The sequence below is a fragment of the Paramisgurnus dabryanus genome, chromosome 16 (assembly GCF_030506205.2).
Source record: "Paramisgurnus dabryanus chromosome 16, PD_genome_1.1, whole genome shotgun sequence".
In the NCBI taxonomy this organism is placed as follows: Eukaryota; Metazoa; Chordata; class Actinopteri; order Cypriniformes; family Cobitidae; genus Paramisgurnus; species Paramisgurnus dabryanus.
Genome location: NC_133352.1, coordinates 21,710,524 through 21,737,776, shown reverse-complemented (window position 1 = coordinate 21,737,776; position 27,253 = coordinate 21,710,524). Strand labels below are relative to the sequence as shown.

Sequence of the window (27,253 nt, the reverse complement as noted above, 5' to 3'; positions counted from 1 at the left end):
GAAAAAACATCATGGTTACTGATGTTGATAAGGCATGGCACATTATACATCAGGTACAGCTGAAAAATCAGCCATGATTATGGGCTCCATTGATCATTTACCAATAATACGCATTAACACATTTGTTCTTGAGTGGAAAACAACTCTGAATCAGGGTTGCTTGATACTAACATTCAACAACACAACTTTGGTTTCACAAGATTGGCACTTTGTGCAAGAACAGTACACACATTTCAACAAAAATGTTTTACAGCAGATATTACTTGTATATACTTTAAACACACACACTCAGGACACATGCTTCAAAAAGACAGGTTTACATACATTACAGTACATAAAGCATGCATACAGTCTGATACTAAAATGAGACATCACACGTGGGTGCTTAAAAGGAAACAAACCATCACTTAAAAAGCAAAGGACGTGTTTTACATTAAAATTGTGTTAGTTAACTGCAAATACATTAAAACCAACAATGTGGTTATTTTGGTCTCTAAACTAAAGGCACTGAACCAACATAAGTGTGGCATGCGAATGATTATGGGACAGCACAGACCACTTATACAGTAAATCACAACAATGTGGCACATTGATAAGAAAAAAATACTCTTCTCAGGTTTTATCTCCTGCATATTACACATGTTAAATAATATATAACCCTAACAGACAACACAAAGCCAAGGAAGCTTCACATTCACGGAGAAGAGACAGCTATAAAGAGAAGTAAATTATTGCATAGGTCTCCTAAAATGAGAGAGCTCACCGGTAATGGAGAAGTCACGCTCATTATTCATTTATTAAAAATACATAACAATAATGCTTTAAGAGAGGAATCTCTTTTAAGACAGCCAAGGAAACACTCTACTTCCTTTAATATCCTTAAAATCTGTGGAGTAAACCGAATGTGGCTCAGTGTGAAGGTGCAAAGAATATGGAAAATACAAAAGGCACATTTTGAATCTCTAAAAAACAGTTCTTGTATCTATACTTACTTAACATGGGGTGATTGATAGAAACTAAAAGGTTACACTTTATTTTAAGGCGTCACTGTTACATTGTAATTATGTATTTAAGTACTAAGTAATAATCTTCAATAACATGTACTTACTGTAGGGTTGGGGTTAGGATTCGGGTTTGGTTTAGGATTAGTTGCATGTAATTATGCATAATTAACTATTATTACTATAATAATTACATGTAACATGTGTAACAAAGACACCGTAAAATAAAGTGTTACCAACTAAAAATTATGGTTATATGTTTAAAACAATCTGGAATGAGTTTATGGGTTTTGGGCGAGAAAAGTGAGATATTTGTTGCAATGAAATGTAACAATGTGCTTTGTGCGTTCTGACCGTCCACAGTCAAGCCTCAATATTAGGCTTTATTATATCAACCATCATATCAGAGAAGCTGAATTTTCCTAATCTTGTTCTGTTTTATTCCCATTAAGAACTTGGAATACAGCGGAATTAGGTTGGTGTGCAAGATTGTCCAATATTGTAGTATCCCAGTTTGTGTTTCGTTTTCTCACCTTTTAACCCATTTTCCATCCGCTCTGTTTTTATAAGGAGTCTTTAAAAGCAGGTGTATTCACTTCGTCCTGGCTTTTGATCTGTGCCTGTCTGCTGCTTGGTTCAGGTGAAACATCTACATGAGCTTTTTGATGGGCCAGAGCTCTTCGTCCATGACTCCTCCTTCGTTGTGCTGGGGAATTCCTCTGAGCAATAGCCATCTAAATTAATTTAAACTCTTCAGTTATTTATTTGGCTAGTGCAGTGTTTTTTTTTCAAGAAACCAAAAAAGCTAACAAACTAATTCAGCTCTGCAGCCTTACAAATAAACCAGACTTGCTCTCCCAAGCTTTCTTTTTCTCTCACCTCTTTATCAAGCCCCTCATCATCGAGCTGAATAGACTGCATAAGAGAAAACAGATCCATCCTTCCACTTCTGCTTGGACTTGATGAAATCTTGGATAAAAAGTGTAATAGAAATGTATTTTATCAATCATTTTGGTATCCTCCATCTTGAAATTACACATATGCTCTGTAATGGTCTAAAATGTAACATATTTTCAACCACATTTCAACTGCTAAGTAATTCCAAAATTGTTAATTCTTTTAAATCTAGTTACAAATAAACGAATAAGATGAAGCTGACTGATCTAACCTTATCACTTTCCTGTATATTTATAATTGGGTTGGATGTGGCTGTATCTGCCTCAGATGACTCAGAAAAACTGTCCTCCATACGCTCATCAAAGACCTAAAAAGAAGAAATCAATATTGAATGTCTGGCAGATGCTATATGAAGTAAGACATTATAAGAGTTTACAGAAAAATCATCAGATGGCAGTTATGTATTGGGCTATCCACAGAACAAGTTCTTGTGTTCGGCAAAAACATATTGAGGGCAATGTACAGTAACGAAACGAGATAATAAAATATTTTAAAATGGCTTTTCGAAAATACTGCCCCTCCAGCTCAAGGCTGAAAAATACCAGAAAAGTATAATGGTAATGTCTAACATTTACATAAATACATATTTGTTCATGCAAAACCATATCTTATGTGAACGGCCTCTTAAGGATGTATTAGTATAATCTGGGACATTGTGAGACTCCTAATTTTTAAAGTGCATGCATTTTGCGCAATCATAGGACATGTTCTGTTATTCTAGTTCTGTTATGTGATAAATAGTGTGATATTTTGATGAAAATTATTGATAGATATAAAATGTCCCAGATTATCTAGATTTTACCCTTACATCGCGTTCCTCCTCCTCGCTGGTGCTTTCTTCTTCTTCTGGACTTTCCAGTCCTTCCTCCTCTTCCTCTTTTTGTTCATTTTGACTTTCTGTGGCTGGAGCAATGTGGACAGATGGCTGCCGGGGTTCTGATTTAGATTTCCTCCTCCAGAGTGCGCTGTGGCGCTGCTTGCTAAAAAAAGACATTTAAAGACTCTGGCTCAAAGTCTTGTTTGGAATGTAACACTATCATACTTTTTACTGAATGTGTATCCACATGTACAGAGAATATGTCGTGCTATATATATCATTTTTGATATATACATGGTTTAAAGGGGACATATTATGAAAATCTGACTTTTTCCATGTTTAAGTGCTATAATTGTGTCCCCAGTGCTTCTATCAACCTAGAAAATATTAAAAAGATCAACCCAATAACTTAGTTTTGGTAAACCATTTTCTGCAAGCATGTGAAAAATAGGTCATTGTAATTTGGCCCTTATTGTGATGTCAGAATAAGGTAATACCGCCCCCTTTATCTGCACTATCCAACCACAGCACAACCATTTAGTATGGAGAGAAAGAGAGAGATAAAATATTTCACAGCACAATTGAGTTTCAATTGCAACAAACCACCATCATTGTGATCAGTGGTTGCACTTCATCCGCTCATTTGCATTTTAAATGACACACCCAAAACGGCACACTTTTGCTCAGACCTATTTTAGACTTAGTTTTCATCTTTAAAAAAATCTCATAATATGTCCCCTTTAAGTTGTATTTGATTTCAGTACAAAACTGTTTAGAGAACACAACTCACCTGGCATTTAGGATGCCACTGTACGTTTGCAGCTGCTTGAAGAAACTTTCGTTTGGGTGCACTATAGGCCGTCGTTCCCTGACGTGGTTAAGTGCCTGCTCTAAACTCCAGCCCTGCTGTTTCATTAGGAAAGCAATAACAGTGGAGGCAGAGCGAGATACGCCCATCTTACAATGCACCAGTACGGCCTGTCCATTTTTCCTGTATCATTAATATGAAACAATGACAAAAAACATTAGCATATGATGGAGATACAAGTTTGAGTAATTAATGACAAAAATTTCACTCTGGGGTGAACTATCCCTTAAAGGGACATTCCACTTTTTTTGATAATATGCTCATTTTCCAGCTCCCCTAGAGTTAAACATTTGATTTTTACCTTTTTGGAATACATTCAGCTGATCGACGGGTCTGGCGCTAGCACTTGTAGCATAGCTTAGCATAATCCATTGAATCTGATTAGACCATTGGCATCGCGCTAAAATAACCAAAGAGTTTGGATATTTTTCCTACTTAAAACTAGGCTGCAGGAGGTGCAATGATGTTACGCAGCAGCCGAAAGAAGTCCCCTTACTAACTTTCAATGGCAGGGGACTATTTTTGGGCAGTGCGTAATATCACTACGCCTGTTGCAGCCATGTTACAGCAGCAAAGTCCTTGATTATTACGCTGGAATGAGAGTATAGTTCCTAGCCATATCTGCCTAGAAAATCACAACTTTTAATTTTCTGTCGGTCTTTGTACAAGATGCAACTACAGAAGAGTCAAGTTTTAAATTGGAAAAATATCCAAACTCCTTGGGTTTTGTTAGCGTGATGCTAATGGTCTAATCAGATTCAATGGATTAGGCTAAACTATGCTAAAAGCACCAGACCCAGAGATCAGCTGAATGGATTCCAAAACGGAAAAAAATCAAATGTTTAACTCTAGGAGAGCTGGAAGATTAGCATTTAAAAAAAAAGTGGAGTGTCCCTTTAAATATATAGTAAATTATTATTAAAAAAAGTTTTCTGTGAGAGTTACGTTTAGTGAAAAGGTCAAGGAATAGAATATACAGTCTGTTCAGTTTAGTCTCTGTAAACCACACATATCTACTATATGTGTATGTTTGTGTGTACCTTGCTTCATTGATGAACATGTATGTGTTTTTCCAGTGTGGGAGCAGGTCGGTTGACTCTACATCATAAACTCTAATGTTCATATAGGTGAAGGATTCTGGGAAAAAGTTGTCAATCTCCATGGTAACATTCAGGATGTAGCCCACACTATAAAAATAAAATGAAATATAATGCATTTTAATATGTGAATATGATTAATGCAATATGATATAATACATTAATCTTAATACTTGTTCTTCCGTAGCTCTTCAAAGTTGGCAGCATTCCATTCTGAACCCTTTAAAGGAAGAAAGACAAACAAATTACTGTATATTCACCCAACAGAATGCCACAGCGATGACGTATTTTAGTAGGCCAGTCCTGAAAGTTAGTTGGACACTGGTTCCCTCGCTAAAAAGCCAATACATTTGTCCAATGGACTTTTGGATTATCACAAAAACAAGGTCTGTGAAAAACATAGGGCACTGAGGTATTTTAAGATATGTCGGTGCAAGTTGTTTTCAGTTTGGACAGCTCTTACATTTATTTTAGTCTAATCCATGTACGGGAAACCACCCCTTAGACATTAATCTTCACAAATTAATACAAATGTTATGAATTTTGAAGTTTAAATGCATCTACTAGAAATAAAAAAGCCAAAATTGTATGAATTTTGAAGACTGACTTGTTTTGAAGACAAAACGTGTAAGTGTCATATACTTTTGCGAAACACAGAGCTTATTTTTTGCAATAATCCAAAAGTCTATGGGAAAAATAAATGTGTTTTTTTTTTTGCGAGGGAACCAGTGTCCCGGTAACTCCTGGGTTAGCCTACAAAAATATGTCATCACTGCGGCACTCTATGTTAATACTGTAGATGCAAAAGAACACAAACGTCACCACTAACCAAGTAAAGGTAATCCAAAATTTTGGAAGGTTTGTCCATCTGCGCCATAGTGACCATCATCTCATTGTCAATATACTCTTTGTAGTCTTTCATGTCCAAGCCTGTACTAGCCTCCAGAGCTGTTCGCACCTACAAACAGAGCAAGATGTCTGTAGTCATAACTTGTCTTGATGTTTTCAATGTATCCTTCTAAATCTCATGAATATCTTTTATATACAATTGTTTTACATTAAGGCACACTCCTTATTGTTGAATGGATGGGACGGGAGTTGCTGTCTAAATTGTATTGTACTATACATTCATTTCACGAATATATTCTGAATACGACAACAAGCCTAGTCATGTCAAAGGAAGTTTATCTACAGCAGGTGAGATTGAAAGGGTGTGTCTCGATGCTTCTGAATAACTATTATAACTTTTATGCCATCGCATAAAAACATGATAAGCCAGAGGATAATGCTCTTTTAGAATAAAACACTACACAACTTTTCCTTATCATCAGGAAATCATCTTGGCTATGACATCATGTATGTTCTAAATAATCAACAATATTCACTGGAAAAATAGAGCTAAGTGGACTGTAAAAAACAGAATACAACGCACAGATGCATATATTTGGGGTCAGAAAATGGGGTCAGTTTTTATTGTGTCTTTATACTTTTGCTTTACCTGTTTTGAGGTAATATTTTCCAAATCCTCAGTCCTCATAATTTCTCTCAACTGAGCTTTGATCTCCTTCTCCACTGACTCCCGATTAGACGCGTAACTTCCTCCCTTGCTCTTTCTGACTGACTCCAGGCCAGTCATGGCCCCCCATTCATTAATGCAGATCTGGTCAGACTCTATTTGCTGCTTGTAATGTTGTGCCCACTCCAGTCCACAGCCAGGGATGACAGCTCCACGCACAGCACGTTCACAGCAGCCATGCAGCGCCTGCAGCACGGACCTTGTGCAAAGTGCGACATGGTACAGTAAATTGTGAACAGGCAAACCACAAACAGCCACAAAGCTGATTCAGAGGCTTTTCATAAATGTCTAAAATAAAGCGTTGGATTGCTAACCTAAGATCACAGTAAAAATAGTTAAGGGTAGTAAACTCTTTTTATTTAACAAAATAACGAAAATGTATGACAACCAAGCATTTTTGTTGTAGGCTGAGGAAATAAGGGTAAGATTGTGTCTTCTGCATTTCCTCCTTTAAAGCTTACCACATCGTCTGAATGGACACAGGCTTGAAGATTCGTGTCACTTCTGCAGATGTCACACTGAAACCTCTACAAGACAACAAACTCAACTGTAAGAAAAGCAGAACTTTGACCATTTACAAAGTTAAACAAATAGATGTTTTTTGAAACAGCATTTACATTTTACTTACAATTTCATTTTAATTGACCAAATTGAGCTAAGAATATAATTGTGCCGATCAAAAGTGTCAAATGCCCAATATTCACCCTAAAACAATAGCACTCAATGTAAACTGTTGCTCAATGTTAACCGTCTAAGTGGCTGATGACTCAAATACCTGTTCCCTATTTTCCCAAGAATTAAAGCCATCACTTCACAAGCTTCTTAACAACATAAAACACTTTTGTGAAAATTAAACTTTAAAGATCAATGCCTTAAATTATTTTTGGCCAGAATGCTCTTACCCATCTCCATCCAGGAAAACCTGTGTGTCACTCCATATTGGCAAGACCAGGCCAATAGTGCATTCATCACTGAGCAGGAGAAAATAGAGAGAAAGAGTGAGAAAATATTTATTCCTTATAGAAATGTAATAGTCACAATATGGAATGCCTGATTTTGATTGGTTGCCTACAACATTCCTATACATGCTATACCCAGATAGCAACCAAATGAAATCCGAATACTGCCAGTCATCTTGACCGGTACGGTTTAATACTTAGAAATATATAAATATGCATAATACATAAGATATGTGAGCTTATACATATAAGAAATGGATTATAAACTGGATTTGTTCATGTTTGCAAAAAATATATTTAGGCTAAATTACTGGTCAAATGGCAAAGTAAGACATTTAAGCTTATTCATTTATCATATATATATATATATATATATATATATATATATATATATATATATATATATATATTCATAATCGAAATCAGCAATAGAATGTGATATAACTTTCTGGGAACAGTACCCATTACGTCTGTTACACAATGAGCTCTAGGAACGCTGTCCTAATAAAAAGCTGAGCATGAATATCCTGTCTCTCAAAGTTAATTACTAGACAGTATTACTTTTTGAAGACGCAATACCTGTTTAATCCCGGGAAATCCATGCCAAGTAATAAACTTTCTTGTTTATTGTCAAGTGTGCCAACTATGAGCAAATATCTGAGTCTAACTGGGCTCACTGACTCTAAACGTACAGCCTGAGGGAGAGAGAGAAATATGTTTAATACATTAGATAAATGACAGTGATATATGAAATGTAAGAACACTGTCATTAATAGGATAGTTCACCCAAAAATGAAAATTATGTAAGATTAAGAAGATATTTTCATTAATTATGGTAGGCACACAGTTAATAGTACTTATTGACTTTCATAGTAGGAAAAACAAATACTATGGAAGTCAATGGGTACCATCAACTGTGTGCTTACCATCATTTATCAAATATCTTCTTTTGTGTTCAACAAAAGAAAGAAATGTATACAGGTATTAAACAACATGAGGGTGAGTTAATGATGACAAAATTTTTATTTTTGGATGAACTATCCCTTTAAGTACGCAGACACATGCATGGAAGAAAGTAGGCACGGTAAGTTTAAACACTTCCATAAATAAGACAATAAACAGTGTATGGTTTGTACAAATATAACAGGTATTCATTGTGGACAGTGTAAGAAAAGCATACAGGGATCTAACACCTTTTCATGAGTATATTTCCACAACGTTTAAGTTGTTTGTTAAAAAAAAAACACTCTGTAGAGCGCATACATAACAATATTATATGAAAATCACTATGGATATTCATATGACTTTCCATGCCTTTTTAAATATTTTATTAATTTCTAATACATGGAAATCACATTGTACACTTAGAAAAAGTAGTCCTAAAACTGTCACTGGGACAAAAAGTTCCTCGTATTTGGTAAACATTTGTACCTTTGAGGTATAAATATGCACAATAAAAGGTGTACTTTCTGAAAGGCAACCGCACCAGTGACAGCTTTTACTATTATTTCTGACAGCATATGACCTTAAGTCTTGGAAGCGCAGTGTAATGATATATAAAAATAAAGTTGGGGATCCTAACCAGTTTCACTGTGTCCTCTGGTCGCAGTAACGAAAGCATTGCTTGCAAATGTCTGCACTGAGTGTCAGATGGTCTGTGTATAGGACCTAGTAGAAGGGGTATGGTTTCTTCATGTACTCCCTCCTCTCCCTCTCTATCTTCCAGCAGAAGCACTGCCCCCTTAACCAGTGCGAAACTTTCTCTGGTGTGTGTGAAATGAAAGATTAATCAGTTAAGCATTCCTGCAGGAAACACTATATACAACAATACGCACGCACACAGGCTTAATTAAAGATGCATTACAGTCAATCACCTTTTCTGTAGTATTCCTCGTCTTGGGATTAATTCATCCTAAAAAATCCAAGTACATAAAAACAGATTATATACAAACTAAAGTGATAGTGTAATATTAGGAGCTGCTGGAGAACAGTGATGCTAAAACGAGTGAATGATTTATAGCAAACCGATTATCTGATACACCGTGCAGGCTTAACTTAATATTAAACGGACATCAACAGATGCCGTTTGACTCCTGTGGATCTCCTATATCAACCCAGCTCACATATAATAACTCGCTCTGAACTAGTGATGGTGGGAAACTGATAAAAAACTGAAACCAAGACACAGAATGACAAGGCTTCTGACTAAACAATGTTGTGACAGTAAGATATGACAAAGAGGAAGCTCACACTGAAGATGATAATGGGTAACAGAGACGAAACAGCAGAGGAAGACCTAGAGAAGGATAGCAAGTAGCCTGTTATCTGTGCTTATATGGAACGAAACGAGAGACAGTAACATTACCTGTTATGTGACTGACGTGTCCAGACAAAGACAGGTAGAAAGAGAAGAGAGAGGGTGGAGAGGAGGGCCAATGAGGATTAAGGTTAAAGCTCTGCTTCTAGAAGAAGATACTACAAAGCGTGTTGGGTTTATGGGTGAAAAGGTATCTTGTGTTATATAACAAATGCATACCCGAACAAACATTAGAACTAAGAAAAAAATAGGTTCACAGCTAGAAACTTTTGATATGCTATCAAAAAGATATCCCCGCTTAGCATACATGCATTTGTTGACATAAAAAACAAGACGAGAGGTGTAGACTAACCGGACATACAAAAGGAGGGTGAATAGGGTGAATTAGAGTGTGGGGAAATGAAACTAACACATATCTGTAATGTATTTTCTGTTGCATTTTAATACGCGAAACTCACCGGTGTTGTGCAAATAGACGGTGCTCTGTGCAAGGTCAGCAAAGCCATCCCACAACCGCTTATCCTGCATATACACCGGCAGACGAGTCACAGCAGCTCAGTAGTGTCTCCTCAAGTATGCTACTACTGAGAAAAACAACGACACACAGTGATACAATGTTATTACAACGTCCGACGCAGGTCTAGTGTCAAAACAACAACAACAACAACAGGTTCGCTTAAATAGCTACACTCCCGAGTCATTTAATAAATCCGCATTTCTCTAATCTAAATCTGGACTTAAATGGTGCACTAAGATGGAGACATGCCGTGCATTTCTTGGCCAAATCATATTAATGCGCTTCTCCGATTTCAGACGCCCTGAAACGTCATCATTTCTGCTCCACGTTTTAAATGTGGATGAAATTGTAATTGTACAGTAGTAACGTCGCTTGCACGTCATCATGGTACAGTCTTCATATAAGAGCGCAAGTATTTCACGACACACCGCTGTCGGTATAACAAACATCTGTTCCTCTCTGTTTCACGAAAAATCTTTAAAGAGAGTACACCACACACCTAATGTTTATGTTATGTCTTTAGGCTTTGATGTTTAATGATTATGTAGCTCCTAAAGCGCAGCCGTGTTTCAACCCAAAACACGACTCGATGCTGTGCATTGCCAGTTCCTCAAGAAAAGCTAAGAAGGGCGTACTAAAAATGGACAGCTGGCTTACCTGATCCGCGGGGAAAAACTGCGAAAATATAAGAATCTCCTCCTTGTGTGATTTTCATCCAGATATCAAAGTTATACGAGTACTCCGTCCACAACTTTTACGCTGATCCAAATACATTTAAAGGGGAAGGCAGTTACTATACTTGAAACCAGGAAGACTTATTCTCGGCCGAGAAAAGTAAATGTGCCCTTAAATGGAAGAGGCGGATCGGGAGTAATGTATTAAAGAGACAGGGACATAAATATTCATTGATCAGTATTTTATAACACATAACAAAAATATCCTACATTGTTTTAAGAGAAATAAAAGATATGGAAATTTACGTCTTAACTCAAAAAACAGTTGAGTTTTGCCTATTTATAATCAGGTGGGCATTGCTTCATATATAAATATTACGTAGAAATACAATATTATACAACTATATTACCATATAATCTTCTTGCAATCAATTACAATTATTAACTTTAAACGTATAACCTTCATATCTAATTTACCTAAATATCAAGAAAAACAAAAAGGGTCATTTGTTTCATGCACTGGGATTTATTGTTATTGAGCCACATGTACACATTTACCTTATAACAGGTAATTTGTGAACTTATAGTCGACATAATCAAGAATTTGATTAATTGAATAGTTTCCCAGCTATAACAACAACATGACAGTTTTAGACAAAGAACCACTGCTATTGTGCTCAGCATTCATGGGTTTGAAAACCATCATCACTCAATGGCTTTGGTGTTCAAAGGATTACCTGCTGTAACAGTGTAATTTCAAGACATTTTGATGAACTCAATAGTTAGTGTTAGTTTAAACAAGACAACACCAAAGGCTTTCAAACAGACAGCAATTTGATAAGTGGATCAGTGATCAGATCAGCAATGGGAAGGTGTGTTTCTGCAGTTTGTTGCAGATATAGAACAGATAAATAAATATGAAGAAGATTCATGACATTAACTGTGAACTGTGATTCATAAGGTAAACGTCATAAGGTTTTTAATGCTGTCATTTATATGACACAGATGAGGTTATCTTAAACAAACAAACAATGAAATACTGTAGTAGGCTACACTTAGATAGTAAACTGTAGTAAGTTTTTGGTCATGTTTTCAAGTGGTTGCCATTTCTCATTTGCTTGGTATGTAAAATTTACTGACAACCATAAGAGGTGTGACTCTACAATTGTCCAGTCCATACAACAATGTACAACAGTGACTGTGCTGTCTAAAGCCTTTTAATTTTCGTCACTGTTCTATTTTTAGTTAAAGTGACGAAGGTAATTATCAAGATGGCGACTTAACACCGGATTTTTTTTTTTCAATTGCCTTATTTGATAAACACGTCCAGTCAAAGCTTTGGTTTACCCCAAACAGCACTGCTTGGTGAAAATAAGCATGTTTGTTGCGCAAAAAATATTGCACGCTGCATAAAAACTAATCGATTTTTAAACCCACCAATAAAATACATATCATTCTTGGTAGCAAAAGCAACTTTGTTGCTGCCATTTCGGAAGCAAAAACGCAGACGCACGCACCACTGTATCCGATACTTTTAGCAGTTCCTCCTATTAGCGGGGTCCGCCCACATTCGACCCCAGACCCGCCCACTCAAACGTCTCCCTCTGTGGGAGCGCTGGCATGAGTGTGTTTGTTGTGCTTTCGTTCTGTTGCATTGATTTCACGTTGCAGTTGTTCGGTGCGTTTCTGTTTGCACATCACGACAATAATTGAATATGGGTCCTTAAATTTACAGGTATAGACCTGGTTGTCACTCGTTTATAACAAGTTTGTAAATGTAACTATCACTTTAATACAATACTGTCGGTCGTATCTGCTGTCCTAACTTACCGTTTAATATGATTTATCTGTCAAGCTTTCATTAAGCAACTTTCTATGTTTTCTTTGATCATACTTGTTAACAGTCAGAATATGTTTATGCATCAACAACGCCACCATGCGTCCAAGTGCTCAGACCCTGCTTCTCCCTCTCTCTCCCAAGGCTTGAAAAGTCCCACTAGTGGAAGAAATTCGCGCTCAGATTTTGCTAGAGACGCCAGTTGCTTTATGACTGCGCATTCACTTCTTTTGAACACTATCAGGGGCTAGTCATCCGTACGATCTTTATTGACTTACCAACATACCCACAGCTGCATTTAAAGCTGCTATCAACACTTCATATCAGCCTGACATAACCTGCAATGATAAAACTACATATTCTACTTGTTGAATTGTCCATCATATATCGCACTGTGGGATATACCACTGAGGGTAAGATGTCTTCATTTTCTTTTACTTTATATGACAATAACATTTATCTGATTGAACAAAACGACTTTTGCTGTGTTTGTGTACAGAACACATTTTTAAGTTGCATCAGTAAAAGTTTATATAACCATGACTTGAGTTTATTTTTGCATTAAAATAAGTATTTAGTCAAGAATAATATTCTATTTATCCATTTAGAAACGATTGATAAAATGTGGTTAAGCTGTTTTGTGTGATATTGATTAATAATAATTTACAAAAACCTTTAATAGCATTCAGTGGCCCTGCAGTCGTTAATGTCCCTGAAAACATGTAAATTAAAGTGAATTTAGACTTAAATTATCTGTAAAAGTTTTCCAGACACAAATATAGTAAGCGGCACCATAAATTGTTTTAACCTCGCAAGTTTAACAAATTATGCTTACTTTTAAAGTGAACATCAAAGTCTTTAAACAACCAGTAAATTATTGACGTGAGCTCGCCAGCTGTGACAGTGCCCTAATGTGACCTTTAAGAGGAAGCCAATTACAGTATGTAGCCTGTCATGAATGCGTATATTATACAAAAGCAAATGCACAAATGGTTAAAAGGTCCAGTCAAGACTTGACTTTAAGCGTCCATACTGCATTAACAAGTTGTGAAATTGAATACAATGTTTTCGTCATACAATAAAATTGGAACATTAACCCTTCGAGAACAGCTACATATTAGGGCAGATCAGTGCAGTTTTGTTTTGACTGATGGATGTTGAGTCACAGTTAATTACAACTTTATAGTCAGCATCAAGTATGAATCGTAGACACTTTTTCTTTTCCATTCATCCACGACTTGGAGTCACTTTTTAATCTGCTTAGTTTTAGAGAATCTAGTCAGAAATGAACCAAGGCTTTTTTATCATTTGGTGTAAGCATCTCAAGAATAATTCAGTAATTCCAATAGATTATAAGTGATGCAAATGAAACTTGGAAGCTCTTGACATATTTAACTTGAAACAGTTTGGTTGTTTGGCTTAACAATCTTCTTATATTTTCTTATGAAACATTATGTTGCTTTATTTGAACACCTTTGAAAACTCACACAATTATAGACTATACACTTCAAGAAAGAGCTTTAAATAGGTTTATGTATGTGAAAGTGGAAAACGTGTGTGAGAGGAAAGAATTTATGATGGTGGTTGTGCTTCATGGAAAATAAAACAGGGTGGTCATGATCCGTTGCTCCACCACGGAGGCCACAGGACACTGATGATCCAGCTGATTCGCTGTGATATGCGGGCCAATGTTTTGATCCGCTGGAATGCTTTGAATCTTTTCAAAGTTTAATGAGGACTTACAAAGTCACTTTTTGTGATGCTTGCTTACAGGCTCCGCTGCAATTTACCATGATAATAATGAAGTACATGAGGAGGAGACTTATCACACCCCTGAGCTGGATTACAAACGTAAGTAATGATAATGGCTCACAAATTTTTTTATAGTAAGTGAAATGCAACAAGTATTTTTTCTATTAGATCCACAGTGGTGCCCCACACTAAAGCTGTCCCATGGGGAGCTATCTTGCTCTTCCCCTCGAGGTGGCAACCACCGTAACACACTTGGGACAACGTGTTTGCTGTCCTGTGAGCGAGGATATAAACGGCTAGGACGCTCTTCTGTGCAATGCAGGCCCAGCCGCCGTTGGTCCGGAACGGCTGTCTGTCGGAGTAAGTTTACTTAAATCAAATGAATGGTGTCATAATGGTCATGTCATAGATGCAAGCCCTTTAATCTATAAAAGCCATGTAACTAGCCAGGTGCTGCAAAGTACAAAAAGTAATTTATACATGGTTCATGTGTTTTACTGTTTATATTATGTCTGAATCTCTTAGAGGTGCGTTGCCATGTTTTGCCTCTGATTGACTACGGTATGTACAGTTGTACGCGTGGCTTTTTGATGGACTCCAGGTGTGACTACACCTGCTTGGAAGGCTACCAGATTGAGGGAGATCGCTACCGTGTATGCCAAGAAGATGGAAAATGGAGTGGAGCAGAACCCACCTGTGCAGGTAACATTATCTATTTGGCTATGCAAGTTTAAATGTTTACATCATTTGGTGATTAATTAGTTAAAATGTATTACAAATTAAACTATTTTTGCATTTTTTCAGATCATGACCCTCCCAAACTGAAATGTCCTTTATCCAAAGTGAAGGTAGCCGAACCAGGAAAACTGTTTGCCACAGTGTCCTGGGAGCGCCCTATTGCCAGAGATACCGCTGACAGATCACTAACGTATGTCTGCCATATTTTTTAAAAGCCACACTACTAAAAATGGGAAATTATTCAATGTTTTTTATTTCTTATTAGGGTCTTGCGAAATGGACCAGAATCTGGATCAGACTTTCCTGAAGGAACGCATTTAATTCGATATAAAGCCTTCGACCAGGCTCGCAACACAGCAAATTGCAAGTTTACTGTGCAAGTTGAAGGTAAGTTCAGGAAAGGGAATGAAAACATCTTATTGGATTTTTTTACTTGAACTGCCATTTTCTGTCCTTTAGTGATACGGTGTCCAAAGTTAAAGTCTCCCATGCATGGCTCTTTGACCTGCTCATCTGATGGCAATAATTATGGGGCTGTTTGTGAATACATCTGTGATCCTGGCTTTGAGAGAACGGGGTTTTCAACACGTGTCTGTCAGCTCAACCGTAGCTGGTCTGATGAAGCAGCAGAGTGTGTATGTGAGTATCAGTTATTATGTTTTTAAATAATATGCATGTTAATATTTTTACATTAACAGCAGCTTCAATTGTCTGTTGTTTTCTCTGATGGTTGCATTATGTGTGAATTTTCCACAGTAATGAACATAAATACAGACGTCAGATCTGCCGGTGCTCTGCTTGACCAGTTTTATGAGAAGAGAAAACTTCTGGTTGTGTCTACTCCAGATAATGCTAACCAACGATACAAGCACCAGAACATTATGCTGCAAGTATGTCAGATACCTCACAGAGACAAACATATCTAATGTTTTAGTATTAACAATGCACAATTGTATGATTTTGACACAGAAGGCCGAGTGTGGTCTAGATCTGCGACACGTCACAGTTATTGAACTGTTAGGAACTCCACCTCGAGCAGTGGGCCGCATTAAAGAACAACGTCTACAGCCTGAGGTCATAGAGGATCTTAGGTAACTATCAGTATCAGTTTTAACAGTGATACTGGCAGATGACAACTGCAATATAACAAACATGTGTTCCAGCATACTGACTAATTCCTGATCAAGACCAGGCCATATTTTGATCAAATCCATATGACGATCTTACGGGTGGGGTCTACTGTATGTGTGTGTTTCCAATTGAATTAATGATTGTTTTTTTTTGTAACAGACAGGCGCTGCATATCTCTACAGCATATTTCACCATGGTGCTGCTAGATGAATATGGTGTGGATCGGGAGCGCTACATTAACCCCACCTCTTCAGATGAGCTCTACTCGTACATAGAGGATTACCTCCTTACAGATGAGGAGCGAGAGAGGTTGGAGATGAACAGGGACTTCTGTGACTAACTTATTTCTGATACATTCCACATCAGTTCCCGGCATGGTTCTTGGGGCATGATGATGTTGTGGTTTACTGTAAGAGACTCATGTCTGACTGGAGGAGCAAAACACATCTCAAACTCGGTCAGGGATGGAGTCATGGTTATATACACCATGCAGTCATTGTGTATACATGATCAGGTTTTAATCTGCAGGCGGAAATCTTTGTGTGAACATGTTTATAATGCTCAAAATCTATCATCTAGTCACAGGATTGTTTAAAATATTGAATATTTATTAAATGCTGGTTATTTTAAGTAGCTCCAACAAGAACGTGCTCACAGTTTTGAACTGATGACATAAAATAACTTTTTTTTACACAGTAAGAAATCAACTAAAATATATGGGGCATACATGAAGTGCTCATTTAAATTGTAATGACTGAGTATTTACTGTGTCGTACATTTCAAATGATGTTGTATTTAAAAACACCCAGTTTGCTGGAGAAAATAAATATAATGAATCTACAGTGTCAATACAGTATATTTTCACATTTTCTTTGATCTGCATTAAATCTGTTAAAATACAAAAGAACCTTAAAATGCCTTCTTTAAAAGTTTAGTGTCATGCAGAGCTACACATAAAAACATTGTGTGTTTTGGAGTGTATCACCCCCCATCTTTGATCCCTGGGGTTGGAGTAATCGACCATGTCCTTACTTGCCCCTTCCCATGGATGAGCGCAGTGGAAGAGTGCCCTCTGCCCAGGAGTCAGGGTACTGCATCATCTTTTGCCACAGTGAAATCTCTTCACCGGTCGAATCTGCCACCCACTGCGTCTTCCCTTCATTCACAGTCACTGCAAGCATCAGTTTCAGATTATTTAAAATATGGAAAGCTTTTAAATTTGATGTGCTCAGTAGTTTAAACCAGTACAATAAAAAGAAATCAGACTGTAAATGTCAGCACTAGAGTTGTAAAGTGTTATCCATTCATAAAGATGAACAATAATCATAAATTAATATTTAAAACAGCACATCTATTATCTACAAAACATCTGCTTTAACCTGCTCCCAGGCTGAGACGGACTCCTCCCAGGAAGTCATTGCTAGACATGGTCTCTCTGTCCCAGATGGTGAGCTCTAGACACATGTCCTTCAGCTGCTCCAGACTCAAATCTTTGTACACAAATATTTGGTCATAATGTGGGTTTGATGTCTTCTTTACCACCTGCGTCTTTCTTTTTGAAGTATTCTTATTTTTTGATGGCAGCAGATACCTAAGGATATAGAAATAATAGTTTAACCTATTAAACACTATTATTACATCATAAAATAAGTAAATAAATAAATAAATAAATATAAATAAAAGTTGTGGAGCACAAAGTTTTCTGTAAAATAATATTTTTTTATAAATGTACTCCAAATTATGTGGATAGATGAGTCTTTTAAATTCAGGCATTCCCAACTCTGCAACAATTCTAATTATACTGTAAAGCATATAATAAAAAATTCTTGAAATGAGCAAAAAATGAGCTATTTACAAACCCTTTCACAAAGGTATCAATTGTGCCCCCAGATTTCATGACAGTCAGATTTTTGGCCTCTTTGATCAAGACATGTAGCTCAGCACCCTCCTCCGCTTTGTTCTTTTTACCTTCAGTATATAAAGACATCATTTTGATTTGTAAAACTGTTGCTTAATCTATTTATGTAGCACTTTTTGCAATGTTGCATTGTTTCAAAGCAGCTTTACAAGAAAATTATATAAAATAGGAATCTAACAAGCATAAAGTAATGTAATAAATCTACACACATTTAACTAGTTTTCCTTACCTTTCCCCTTAAGATTCTCCTCATTTGTGTTTTTGGCTGTAACATACTTTAGTGAAATAGCCAGCTCTCCTTTGTATTGATCAAAGGGAGATGATGCTGTGGCTGCCTAGAAAGACGAACAGAAAAATTACCATTTAAAAGTTACTTTTATCAGCTCTACAGAGTAAAAACTACAAGAGCTTTACCTTTCCTCTAAGTGCCATACACTCTGCATTTGAAGATTCAATGTCATGGTTCTCTATTGGCACCTCCACCTCACCCAGAAAAACATTGCGGCCGAACCGATCGTTGTGCCAAACTGAGAGTTGTAGTGTGCGAGACAGCAGCTGGGTGCGGCTGATAGAAAACTGAAACAAAAGAGAACAGAGATTGTGTATGAACATAAAATTAATAGGGCATCATGTTATTTGAAGTTAGAGGTTGCTTTGGCCAATATGCTAGTATATGCGTGCTTTGGCCAGTTTGTTTAGCGTTAAGTGTGCACTGCACATTGTTGACTCCTGATTAAAACAGGGCAAGCATAAAAACAAATATTTGATATCGTCACTCAGTAATACAGTGTACTTACCATCAGTGTCAATATAATCCTCATTATATTGGAGTTTAGTAAGAAGTGTTTAAATTTACAGCTTCTGAAGCATGGCATATAAAGAACGCTATTATTGCTCAATAGTTAGTATCCTATAGTAAAACTAATACAAATCACTATATTTTCAGTTTTGTTAGTTGCTTTAGATCAGGGGTTCTCAAAGTTTACATTCAAAGGTCCAAATCTGAATTCCCATAATTTTAAAGGTCCGGAAAAACTTTATGTAAATCATTTGTTTATATAACAAATCAACACAAATAGTTTGGGAAAAACATAAGTGTATTTTGCATTTAAAGTAAATAAAAAAAAAATAAACACAAGAAATATGCCAAAAGTAATCAGGTGCAAAATACAGAGCAACCTAATTAGAGAAATGGCACAATTTGTTCTCCATCATATGCATAAACCATGGCAAAAAAGTGTGGTTGGTAGGCAGAGACACTGACCAAAATTAGGGGTGCACCTATAAATTGGCTGATGATTCTTGCTATGCTTCTCAATGAATTACCGCTACGAAATGCCGCTACATCCAAAAGCCAGGGGGCGCTCTCGGGCAGAAACTTGATATGCGCTGCAGACGAAGAACCAGACACACGGAGCTCCAGGAAATGGCTTAAGGATATATTTATATTACTGTTCTTCAAACCTTTTCAGGTATTTTCATGATAATAAAGAATATGTTTAAGATTATGTTTGACGAGTGGTGCTTTTTTAAAAGCATGTTTTAAACGACTCAAACCAACAGTGATTGGTAAGGACTGATCAAAAGCCGTAGTACATGAAGTAGCTGTGCATAATATCTGGGTGTGATGGCTACAGCGTCACAGGAAATTTTTAAATAACTCGTTTTATTTTATGACCAGGAATACTCTTAAATCTAAAAAGAAAAAAAAACTAAACGAATGGTTTACAAGTTTAATATGCATTTGTAAAATAGCAAATGCACACATTTAATCAATCACATAGAAATAGCAAATGCACACATTTAATCAATCACATAGAAATTAATGCACTTGTAATATGAAGTGGACGCGGGTCCGGATCAAGTTGCCGTCGGGTCCGGATCCGGACCGGAGTCCGGACTTTGAGAACCCCTGCTTTAGATTATCAAACTTTTCAATGTGCGCACACCCTTGTGTAGGATGCATCCCTTTGTGGCCCCCCAAAGAAAATTCATGACTTAAAGGTGGACACCACTTTTTTAAATTATACTAATTTTCCAGCTCCCCTAGAGTTAAACATTTGATTTTTACCGTTTTGGAATCCATTTAGCCAATCTCCGGATCTGGCGGTACCACTTTTAGCATAGCTTAGCATAATCAATTGAATCTGATTAGACCATTAGCATTGAGCTAAAAAATAACCAAAGAGTTTGGATATTTTTCCTATTTAAAACTTGACTCTTCTGTAGTTACATTTTGTACTAAGACCAACCTAAAAATAAAAAGTTGCGATTTTCTAGGCAGATATGGCTAGGAACTATACTCTTATTCTGGCGTAATAATCAAGGACTTTGCTGCTGTAAAACAGCTGCAGGAGGTGCAATGATATTATGCAGGATCCGAAAATAGTCCCCTTAGTAACTTACAATGGCAGGGGACTATTTTCGGGCACTGCATAATATTGTTGAGGTTTAATTACACAAAATTTATGATAAATTAATGTATTTTATAAAATGAGAACCAATGGTTTAAAAAAGGCAAGTTCCTGTTTAGCTCAGTGGTAGACCAAAAGCTCATGGGTTCAAACCCCCCAAAAATGTATACATTGTAATGCAGTATATGTCGCTTTGCATAAAAGTGTCTGCCAAATGCAACAGCATCTGCTAAATGTGAATATTAATTACTTGTTCTAAGCTGTGGAAGATTATGCAGAATCTTATGCAAATATTACGTAGCTCAAAATATTGTTTTTCCTAATCTCTATTCTCAAGCCAGTCTGACCATCTCACAGGAAATAAAACAATACCTTCAGTGTTTCCTTGAAACTGGGGTTGTTGGTGTTATGTTTGATGGATGTTTTCTTCTTGCTCTTGTCTGGGAGGAGGTAAGCCTTCACATACCTGCAATATGTGACCACAGTCTCAGTTAAGTTTAGCAAACTTTCAGAGTGATTTCATTTGAGCTGAACCCAATGGTATGATTCAGCAATGGAAAATAACTCCTACGACAGTCTCCTACAAAGACTCTTTCTCGGCAAAACACATGGAAATCACTATTTTGGCATCAGCTGTGTGGAGGCCCACTTACGGGTTGCATTTCTTTTTTGCTGCATCAGCGTAAGCCAGTCCTCTGCACTCATGAACCAGAATAGTCAGACTCTGACTTGAATCATTATAGGAGAGAGAGAAGACAATTTCTCCACTCACTTCCACACTGTCATAGTCTCCCGCTTCACTGTACACACTCATTGAACTGCCCGAAGTCATCTGTGAAGCCCGGCATATTTGCAAAATAGTTTATTTGGTTCATTCATTCACTTATTTAATTTAATTTATTATCATTATTATTATTATTATTACTACAAAAGAGTATTAAGGGGGTTACCTTTGAGCTATGCAGACTTCCGTAACTATTACCAAATTTCTTTTTGTGTATATTCACCAAATTATCAATGTCTTCATCCTCTTCCTCATCATCCTGATGAGACATGTTTGTCAAATCAATACGGTCACCATCCAATTTGTATTTTAAACAACACGAAGAGAAATAAACTCACAGCATTGAGGCCAGGAACTGACTTGCTCCTGTCTCCCATTGAGGATACAGCGCCTCTTGTTCCATCTTCACGCAAATCAAGTGTGGAGACTGGCTTAATATCTATAAGGAAACAGTGCATGCACTTTAATAAACTTGAAATGTGTGTGGATGAAAAGCAGAGGTATGTTCTCTGGCTATGGAAATAAATATGAAAAATATTCATGTTATAGGACTTCACCTGACAGTTTGTGTACTCTTCTGACACTTTTCTTGAAAAGCCCATCCACGTCACGTAGAGAGTCAGGGCAGACACTTATGCGATGAATTAAAGAGGCCTTGTTTAGGGAAAGAATGGTTAAACATGGAAAAGAATAGAGGCAGATACACAAAAAGAAAATACACAACATGGTGAATGACAGATAAAAACAAACCGTCTCATTGGCTGAGGTGGAGTGTGCAGGGCTGTCAGCGTTTGCCAGACTGGAAACAGTGGAGCCTGCTGGACTAACCTTAACAGTCACTTCCCCTTTTCTATGCAAATCAGAGGTTTGCATTACATTTCTACATCTGTAGTCGTAGATCCTTGTGTCTCTGACTAAAACCTTACCTCTGGATCAGTGGAGTACTGTGTGATGATTCAGTATCAGTGCGGTTGCTACACAAACTGGCTTTCTCAGCTGATTCGGTGTCACTGCGTTGTTGCTCGTGAACATCAAGTCCCCTGTTTTTCAGACGAGGTGAGCTAAAAGAAAAACAAGTATGCAGTATAGTAACACTAAAACAAATATATTGGTATAATATGGCTGATATACTGTAGCCTGGTTTTCATAGACACGGTCACAAATTGTTAGATTCAGCTATGATGACACACCTCTTGCTTGCTAGCGCGACATCCTTTATTCGAGGTTTGGGGACAGGCACAGCTTTCAATTCAGTTCTGCTTAACAGCAATTCCCCGGCTGTCTCACGCTTATTAACTAGAAGAGATTTAAAAATATGGAGGGGAAATTTCACATCCGTGTATAATGATTAAACCTAAAAACAATGACAGCATCAATTTAGTTCCTTAGAAATTAAATTAAACACAGGATTAATCCACTTCTTACCTCCCAATTTCTCTCTAATTTTCCCAAAAACGTAACTATGTTTTCCTGACAGATTTTCTCACCCTTTCCACTATCTGGCTTCCTGTACTTACCTCCCGGCCTCTTCCTGAGGGAAACTCGGACTAAGTCGTGTCCAGGAGCTTTAGAGAAGCGGTTAACTCTCTCATCGTAGAACCAGTCTCCAGTGCTCATCTTTAGATCGCTAGGGGGGAAACAGTGAAGTCAAAGTTCAGTTAAACATTAACCTTTTCCATTAAGCAAGGCCCACATTTTCCAGTTCAATGTGCCTCTGAATAGGAGTGCTTTTAAATGGTTTGAGACCCAACAGGGGAGAGCTAGGAATCATGGGGTACACACTCACATCTCTTTGGCACACACCGTGCACACCCAAGATCCATTGGGTCTAACAGCTTGACATTTTTGGCAAACGAAATGCTTGCATGCCCTGCACTGGTTGCTGTTGCTGGTCAGAAAGCTCATGGACTCCTGGCAGCGGCCGCAGCTGCGTTCACTGTATGTCCCACTGCTACGCTTGGCACCCTTTCTTCTGACTTCCAGTAATTCAGTTTTCAGCTTCCTATGAGTAGACAAATTATCATTATTTATTAGATTCCCCAGTCTAATAGAGAACTATTAGACTTTGGGGTAAAAGAAACAAGTTAAAGTTTTTGCTGGCACAGGCTAAAATTAGTTGAAAATGATTTGCATATCAGATATTGTAAAAAAAAAAAAACTATATCAGGCATCTCTAAGTTAACTAAACATTCATAAACATCATGTTAAAATCTTATTTGCTGAACCTATGTGGATGAATCCTCCTGTTATTCTGGCTCTGACTCTGGCTTAGATCCATAAGGTTACGATCCCCAGGCTAAGTCTAAATACTTGGCGTTTCGAGTCAGTGCGGAGTATGATTTTAGTACTGTTTGATTTTATAGAAATTATATTATACCAAATTATACCCAAACCCTAAAAGTACGCTATCGTCATGTAAACAGATTTGAAACACCAAGTATTATGCTAGCAGTATGCTAGCTGGAGCCATTCACTTCCAGTCTTTGTGCTAAGTTAAGCTAGTGGGGCTGCGTCAGACAGAGTTACAGCAGGCGCGGAGATGAGAAAGGTATGTATGGACTTATCTAACTCTGGGGGATACAGTGAATAAGCTAAATTCCCAAAATGTGGGCGTGTTCCTTTAAGTGAGAGTAACTATCCCCATATGCTCACCGGTTACCATGGCAGAACTTTGTATGCGCCTGGAACCGCATTAACATTTAAAGTGACATGCACCAAATTGGGTCACAGTGAGCAGAGTTGTCTTTGAAGGCAAAATTGTGTTTTTTTTACACAACCATTGAGGAATTTTAACCAAACTATGTTACAGACATTCATGAAGCCCCCATTAATTATATTACCTTGTGGAAAAGTACTACCCAACAACTACTTTGAATTTTTTTTTTAATTAGTGGTTCTTGAAAATTATATTAATTATTACACTTACATGGGTCATGAACTATTTTTTTTTTGTACTGTTCTCTATGGTCGACTAATAACATTTAAAATGTTTTTTTTTTTTTTTACCTAAAAAACGTCATATTCAGTAAGTAATAGGCTTCAACTACCCTGTTTTTGAGCCTTTATTTTAAAACACTTTTTTGTGGGTGTGCAGCATGGAAGGCTTGGAAGTAAGTCGGAAGTAAGTACCTGTATAATTTTAGTACCTTTACTGATATTTATTTCACATCACATGATCGTTAATTTCCATATGATTTCAATATTTGACATGATCGTAGTTTCAGGACCTTAAAGGCAACATTACTCTTTATGTCTTACTTTTGCCTAATACTCATCTTACAAATTTCTTGAATAAACAGCAAAAACAGCAATTTTGTCTTTACTGTCCCAATACTTATGGAGGACACTGTGTGCGTGTGTAAAGTACATTTTAATTTGGACCAGCACATATTGGATGTGCTGTTATACTGCTGAAAAAGGAGCTTGCTGCCTTAATCCAAAATATAAAGGGTTTATAAAATATAGTAGTGTGTTGAAGTGAAAATCAGCTGTTCTAGTATTTTTATTACTTGATGAACACTTGGTGGGACAACAGGGTGACATAACTCACTTCACGCGGAACTCCTCCAAGCGTCTAAGTTCATCGTCCCGCCGTAGGACTTCCAGTATCAGATTTTGCTCCGATTCCGTCAGTGAGGACACATCGATCTCCATGTTCTGTACCATCCTCAGGTGTCAAATCCTGCTTCTAAGGAACGAAAAACAAACAAGCAAATGGATCTGTATGCATTAAGTCAACAGTTTATTTCTTAAGTCAACAAGCAGATTATAGAAATTTGCTGTGTACTGAGCGTTAATGTACTTCTTAAAGTATAAGTGTGAATTACTGCAATGAGACACGATTGAACTACTAATAATAAATCATAATACAAAAGCATGAATGTGCCCTTTGCTTCTTGGAGATAGCGAGAATAGATGAATATATATATATAACGAAAGAGTTACACAAATAAGAAAGGCCCAGCTGTTTGTTAAAAGGGTAGAGACCTGAAGACAGGGTAGTACTGACAAATACAGAGAGCAACCTTGCTCAATGCCTTCTTGAAGTGTGGATGTCAGTGCTCCTTACACCTCCCTGCAGGGGTTGATTTATTAATACAGAGATGAGACATACAGCTCAACATGCACATCAGTCAACTAGCAATGTCAATAACACTCCTGGCATCTACCACACAGAGCTCAGACTAGACGTGTTAAAGGGATAGTCCACCCAAAAATAAAAATTCTGTTACCATTTTCTCTTCCTAATGTTGTTGAATTTCTTTTTCTGATGGAACACAAAAGAAGACATTTTGATAAATGATGGTAAGCACACAGCTGATTGTAACCATTGAAAACAAACATGATGGAATTCAATGGGTACTGTCAACTGTGCGTACTATCATTTATTAAAAATCTTCTTTATTATTTATCACAATACTTCAATAACATAACAATTAGCATCATAAAAAGAATAATCATTAATTTGGGAATCATTAAACCATTCCCATACACTATATTATTTACAATTTAATAGCTTAACCACATAAAAGTCAAAAGTTTGTGTCTATTATCTAGCTTAGTGTCTATAAAGAGAAAATGAATGTGATTAATGTTCTTACAGAATAAACAAACAAAAGCTAAATGTTATGGTGGGAAGAGAGGGACAGGGAGCATGAGAACCATGTTTTGATTTGATGCCACTGAAATTGTGGACTGTAAATTCATAAAATTGATGGTTTTGGGATTAAATAGCTAAAGGGCAACAGTGACAGTGCCAGAGCACTGGAATGCCATCAGGAAAAGAGGAAAAACAACGAGCAGTGAGTTGCCGCCCTTTGAGGACACAACCATGGGTGGAGATCCTTAGCAAACCTAGTTTGTTTAAAATGATGTACTTATATGATTCAACAGAGCCATAAAAAGTGTCATGGTGGCAAAAGTGTGAGAAAAAGACAAACATTCAAACGCCTTTCAATTAAAATGGTCTTAGTGTGTATCCAACAAAACAAACTTTTCCTCATTCTTTACATGTCTGAAGAGGATTAAAGTGAGCACCATAATAAACGGACCTTCCCACAGCTTTACAGATAAATACCTGAACGTTTTGTGTAGTTGTAAGGTATGGACACAACATACAGTAACACAACATTTATTAATTTAACTAAATACTATAACAGCAGGTTGTCTTGATATTGCATTAATATGTACTCAAATGTATGTGAAGCAAACGAATAGGCAATATACAGACAAATAAACACCACCTGTGTTTACTTTAAGATAAACGTGCACACTCGAGTTAATAAAGCAAATATCGAGGTTATACAACTAAAGAAACTCATAAGAAAGCATTGTGCTTAAAAGAGAACATAAACGTTCTTCTCACATTAAAGACTTTAAACTAAAGTTAGTAGTTAAACACTTACCAGTTAAGCAGGATTTTTCTAGTCTTTCTCTTGTTCCCTCCGTGCACACTCTGCGCTTCGTCCAATAAAGCTCCTCTAGGGACAAACGCAAACTTTTCAGTAACTGCAGCCCACACCGCGGAACAGGTGCGCGTTCACGATGCGCGCAAACGCCAGCGTTTCCTCCGGGAAGTCGATGGGCAAACGCGTTGTTCCGTGAGAATTGGTGCCGTTGTTATAGCAACCGCCATGAATCTCTGTCGGTAGAGATAAAATCGTCTAACGTTACTCTGTAATAAAAACATTTGACAACCTATCCAGTGTCCGTTTACATACACTGAAAAAAAAATTGTCTTTTGTTATCCAAAACAATTATTTTAAAACTAATTGTATTTAGTTAAGGAGATTATATTTTCGTGATGTTTTTGTTTAATATATAAAAGCTTATAGGGTAAGAAAAATTGTGTTTATTAAAATGAAGATGTTTTTACCTAACCAACAAATAGCTTATT

At 37.0% G+C, this 27,253-nt stretch overlaps 3 protein-coding genes across 5 annotated transcripts; 1 reads left to right on the top strand and 2 right to left on the bottom strand.

Annotated features, from left to right (window-relative positions):
* Positions 1 to 231: 231 nt before the first annotated feature.
* Positions 232 to 10,959, bottom strand: ssh3 (slingshot protein phosphatase 3). Of its 3 annotated transcripts, none has more exons than XM_065272503.2 (16): positions 10,767 to 10,959; positions 10,051 to 10,176; positions 9,150 to 9,187; positions 8,858 to 9,038; positions 7,855 to 7,970; positions 7,219 to 7,287; positions 6,778 to 6,843; positions 6,239 to 6,515; positions 5,570 to 5,698; positions 4,914 to 4,960; positions 4,684 to 4,830; positions 3,566 to 3,766; positions 2,761 to 2,938; positions 2,170 to 2,265; positions 1,881 to 1,970; positions 232 to 1,735 (listed from the first exon to the last, which is right to left on the bottom strand). In XM_065272503.2, exons 2-16 carry the CDS (start codon positions 10,096 to 10,098, stop codon positions 1,565 to 1,567), a joined length of 1,854 nt encoding a protein of 617 aa, XP_065128575.1. In that variant the 5' UTR covers positions 10,099 to 10,176; positions 10,767 to 10,959; the 3' UTR covers positions 232 to 1,564. The 3 variants fall into 3 exon arrangements, with proteins under 3 accessions (XP_065128575.1, XP_065128585.1, XP_065128593.1); XM_065272513.2 differs by having other exon boundaries at positions 10,051 to 10,173; XM_065272521.2 differs by having other exon boundaries at positions 2,767 to 2,938; positions 10,767 to 10,957.
* Positions 10,960 to 12,557: 1,598 nt separating this feature from the next.
* On the top strand, positions 12,558 to 17,090 carry srpx2 (sushi-repeat containing protein X-linked 2). Its single transcript, XM_065272465.2, has 10 exons — positions 12,558 to 13,033; positions 14,394 to 14,471; positions 14,541 to 14,732; positions 14,898 to 15,074; positions 15,177 to 15,300; positions 15,376 to 15,497; positions 15,570 to 15,749; positions 15,867 to 16,000; positions 16,080 to 16,201; positions 16,401 to 17,090. Exons 1-10 carry the CDS (start codon positions 12,964 to 12,966, stop codon positions 16,579 to 16,581), a joined length of 1,380 nt encoding a protein of 459 aa, XP_065128537.1. The 5' UTR covers positions 12,558 to 12,963; the 3' UTR covers positions 16,582 to 17,090.
* On the bottom strand, positions 16,829 to 26,919 carry sytl4 (synaptotagmin-like 4). Its single transcript, XM_065272446.1, has 17 exons — positions 26,763 to 26,919; positions 24,908 to 25,045; positions 23,144 to 23,359; positions 22,875 to 22,984; positions 22,548 to 22,653; positions 22,284 to 22,418; positions 22,108 to 22,207; positions 21,915 to 22,011; positions 21,696 to 21,796; positions 21,524 to 21,616; positions 21,227 to 21,405; positions 20,946 to 21,039; positions 18,574 to 18,735; positions 18,389 to 18,494; positions 18,101 to 18,209; positions 17,621 to 17,832; positions 16,829 to 17,412 (listed from the first exon to the last, which is right to left on the bottom strand). Exons 2-17 carry the CDS (start codon positions 25,021 to 25,023, stop codon positions 17,270 to 17,272), a joined length of 2,079 nt encoding a protein of 692 aa, XP_065128518.1. The 5' UTR covers positions 25,024 to 25,045; positions 26,763 to 26,919; the 3' UTR covers positions 16,829 to 17,269.
* Between the last annotated feature and the right edge of the window lie 334 nt (positions 26,920 to 27,253).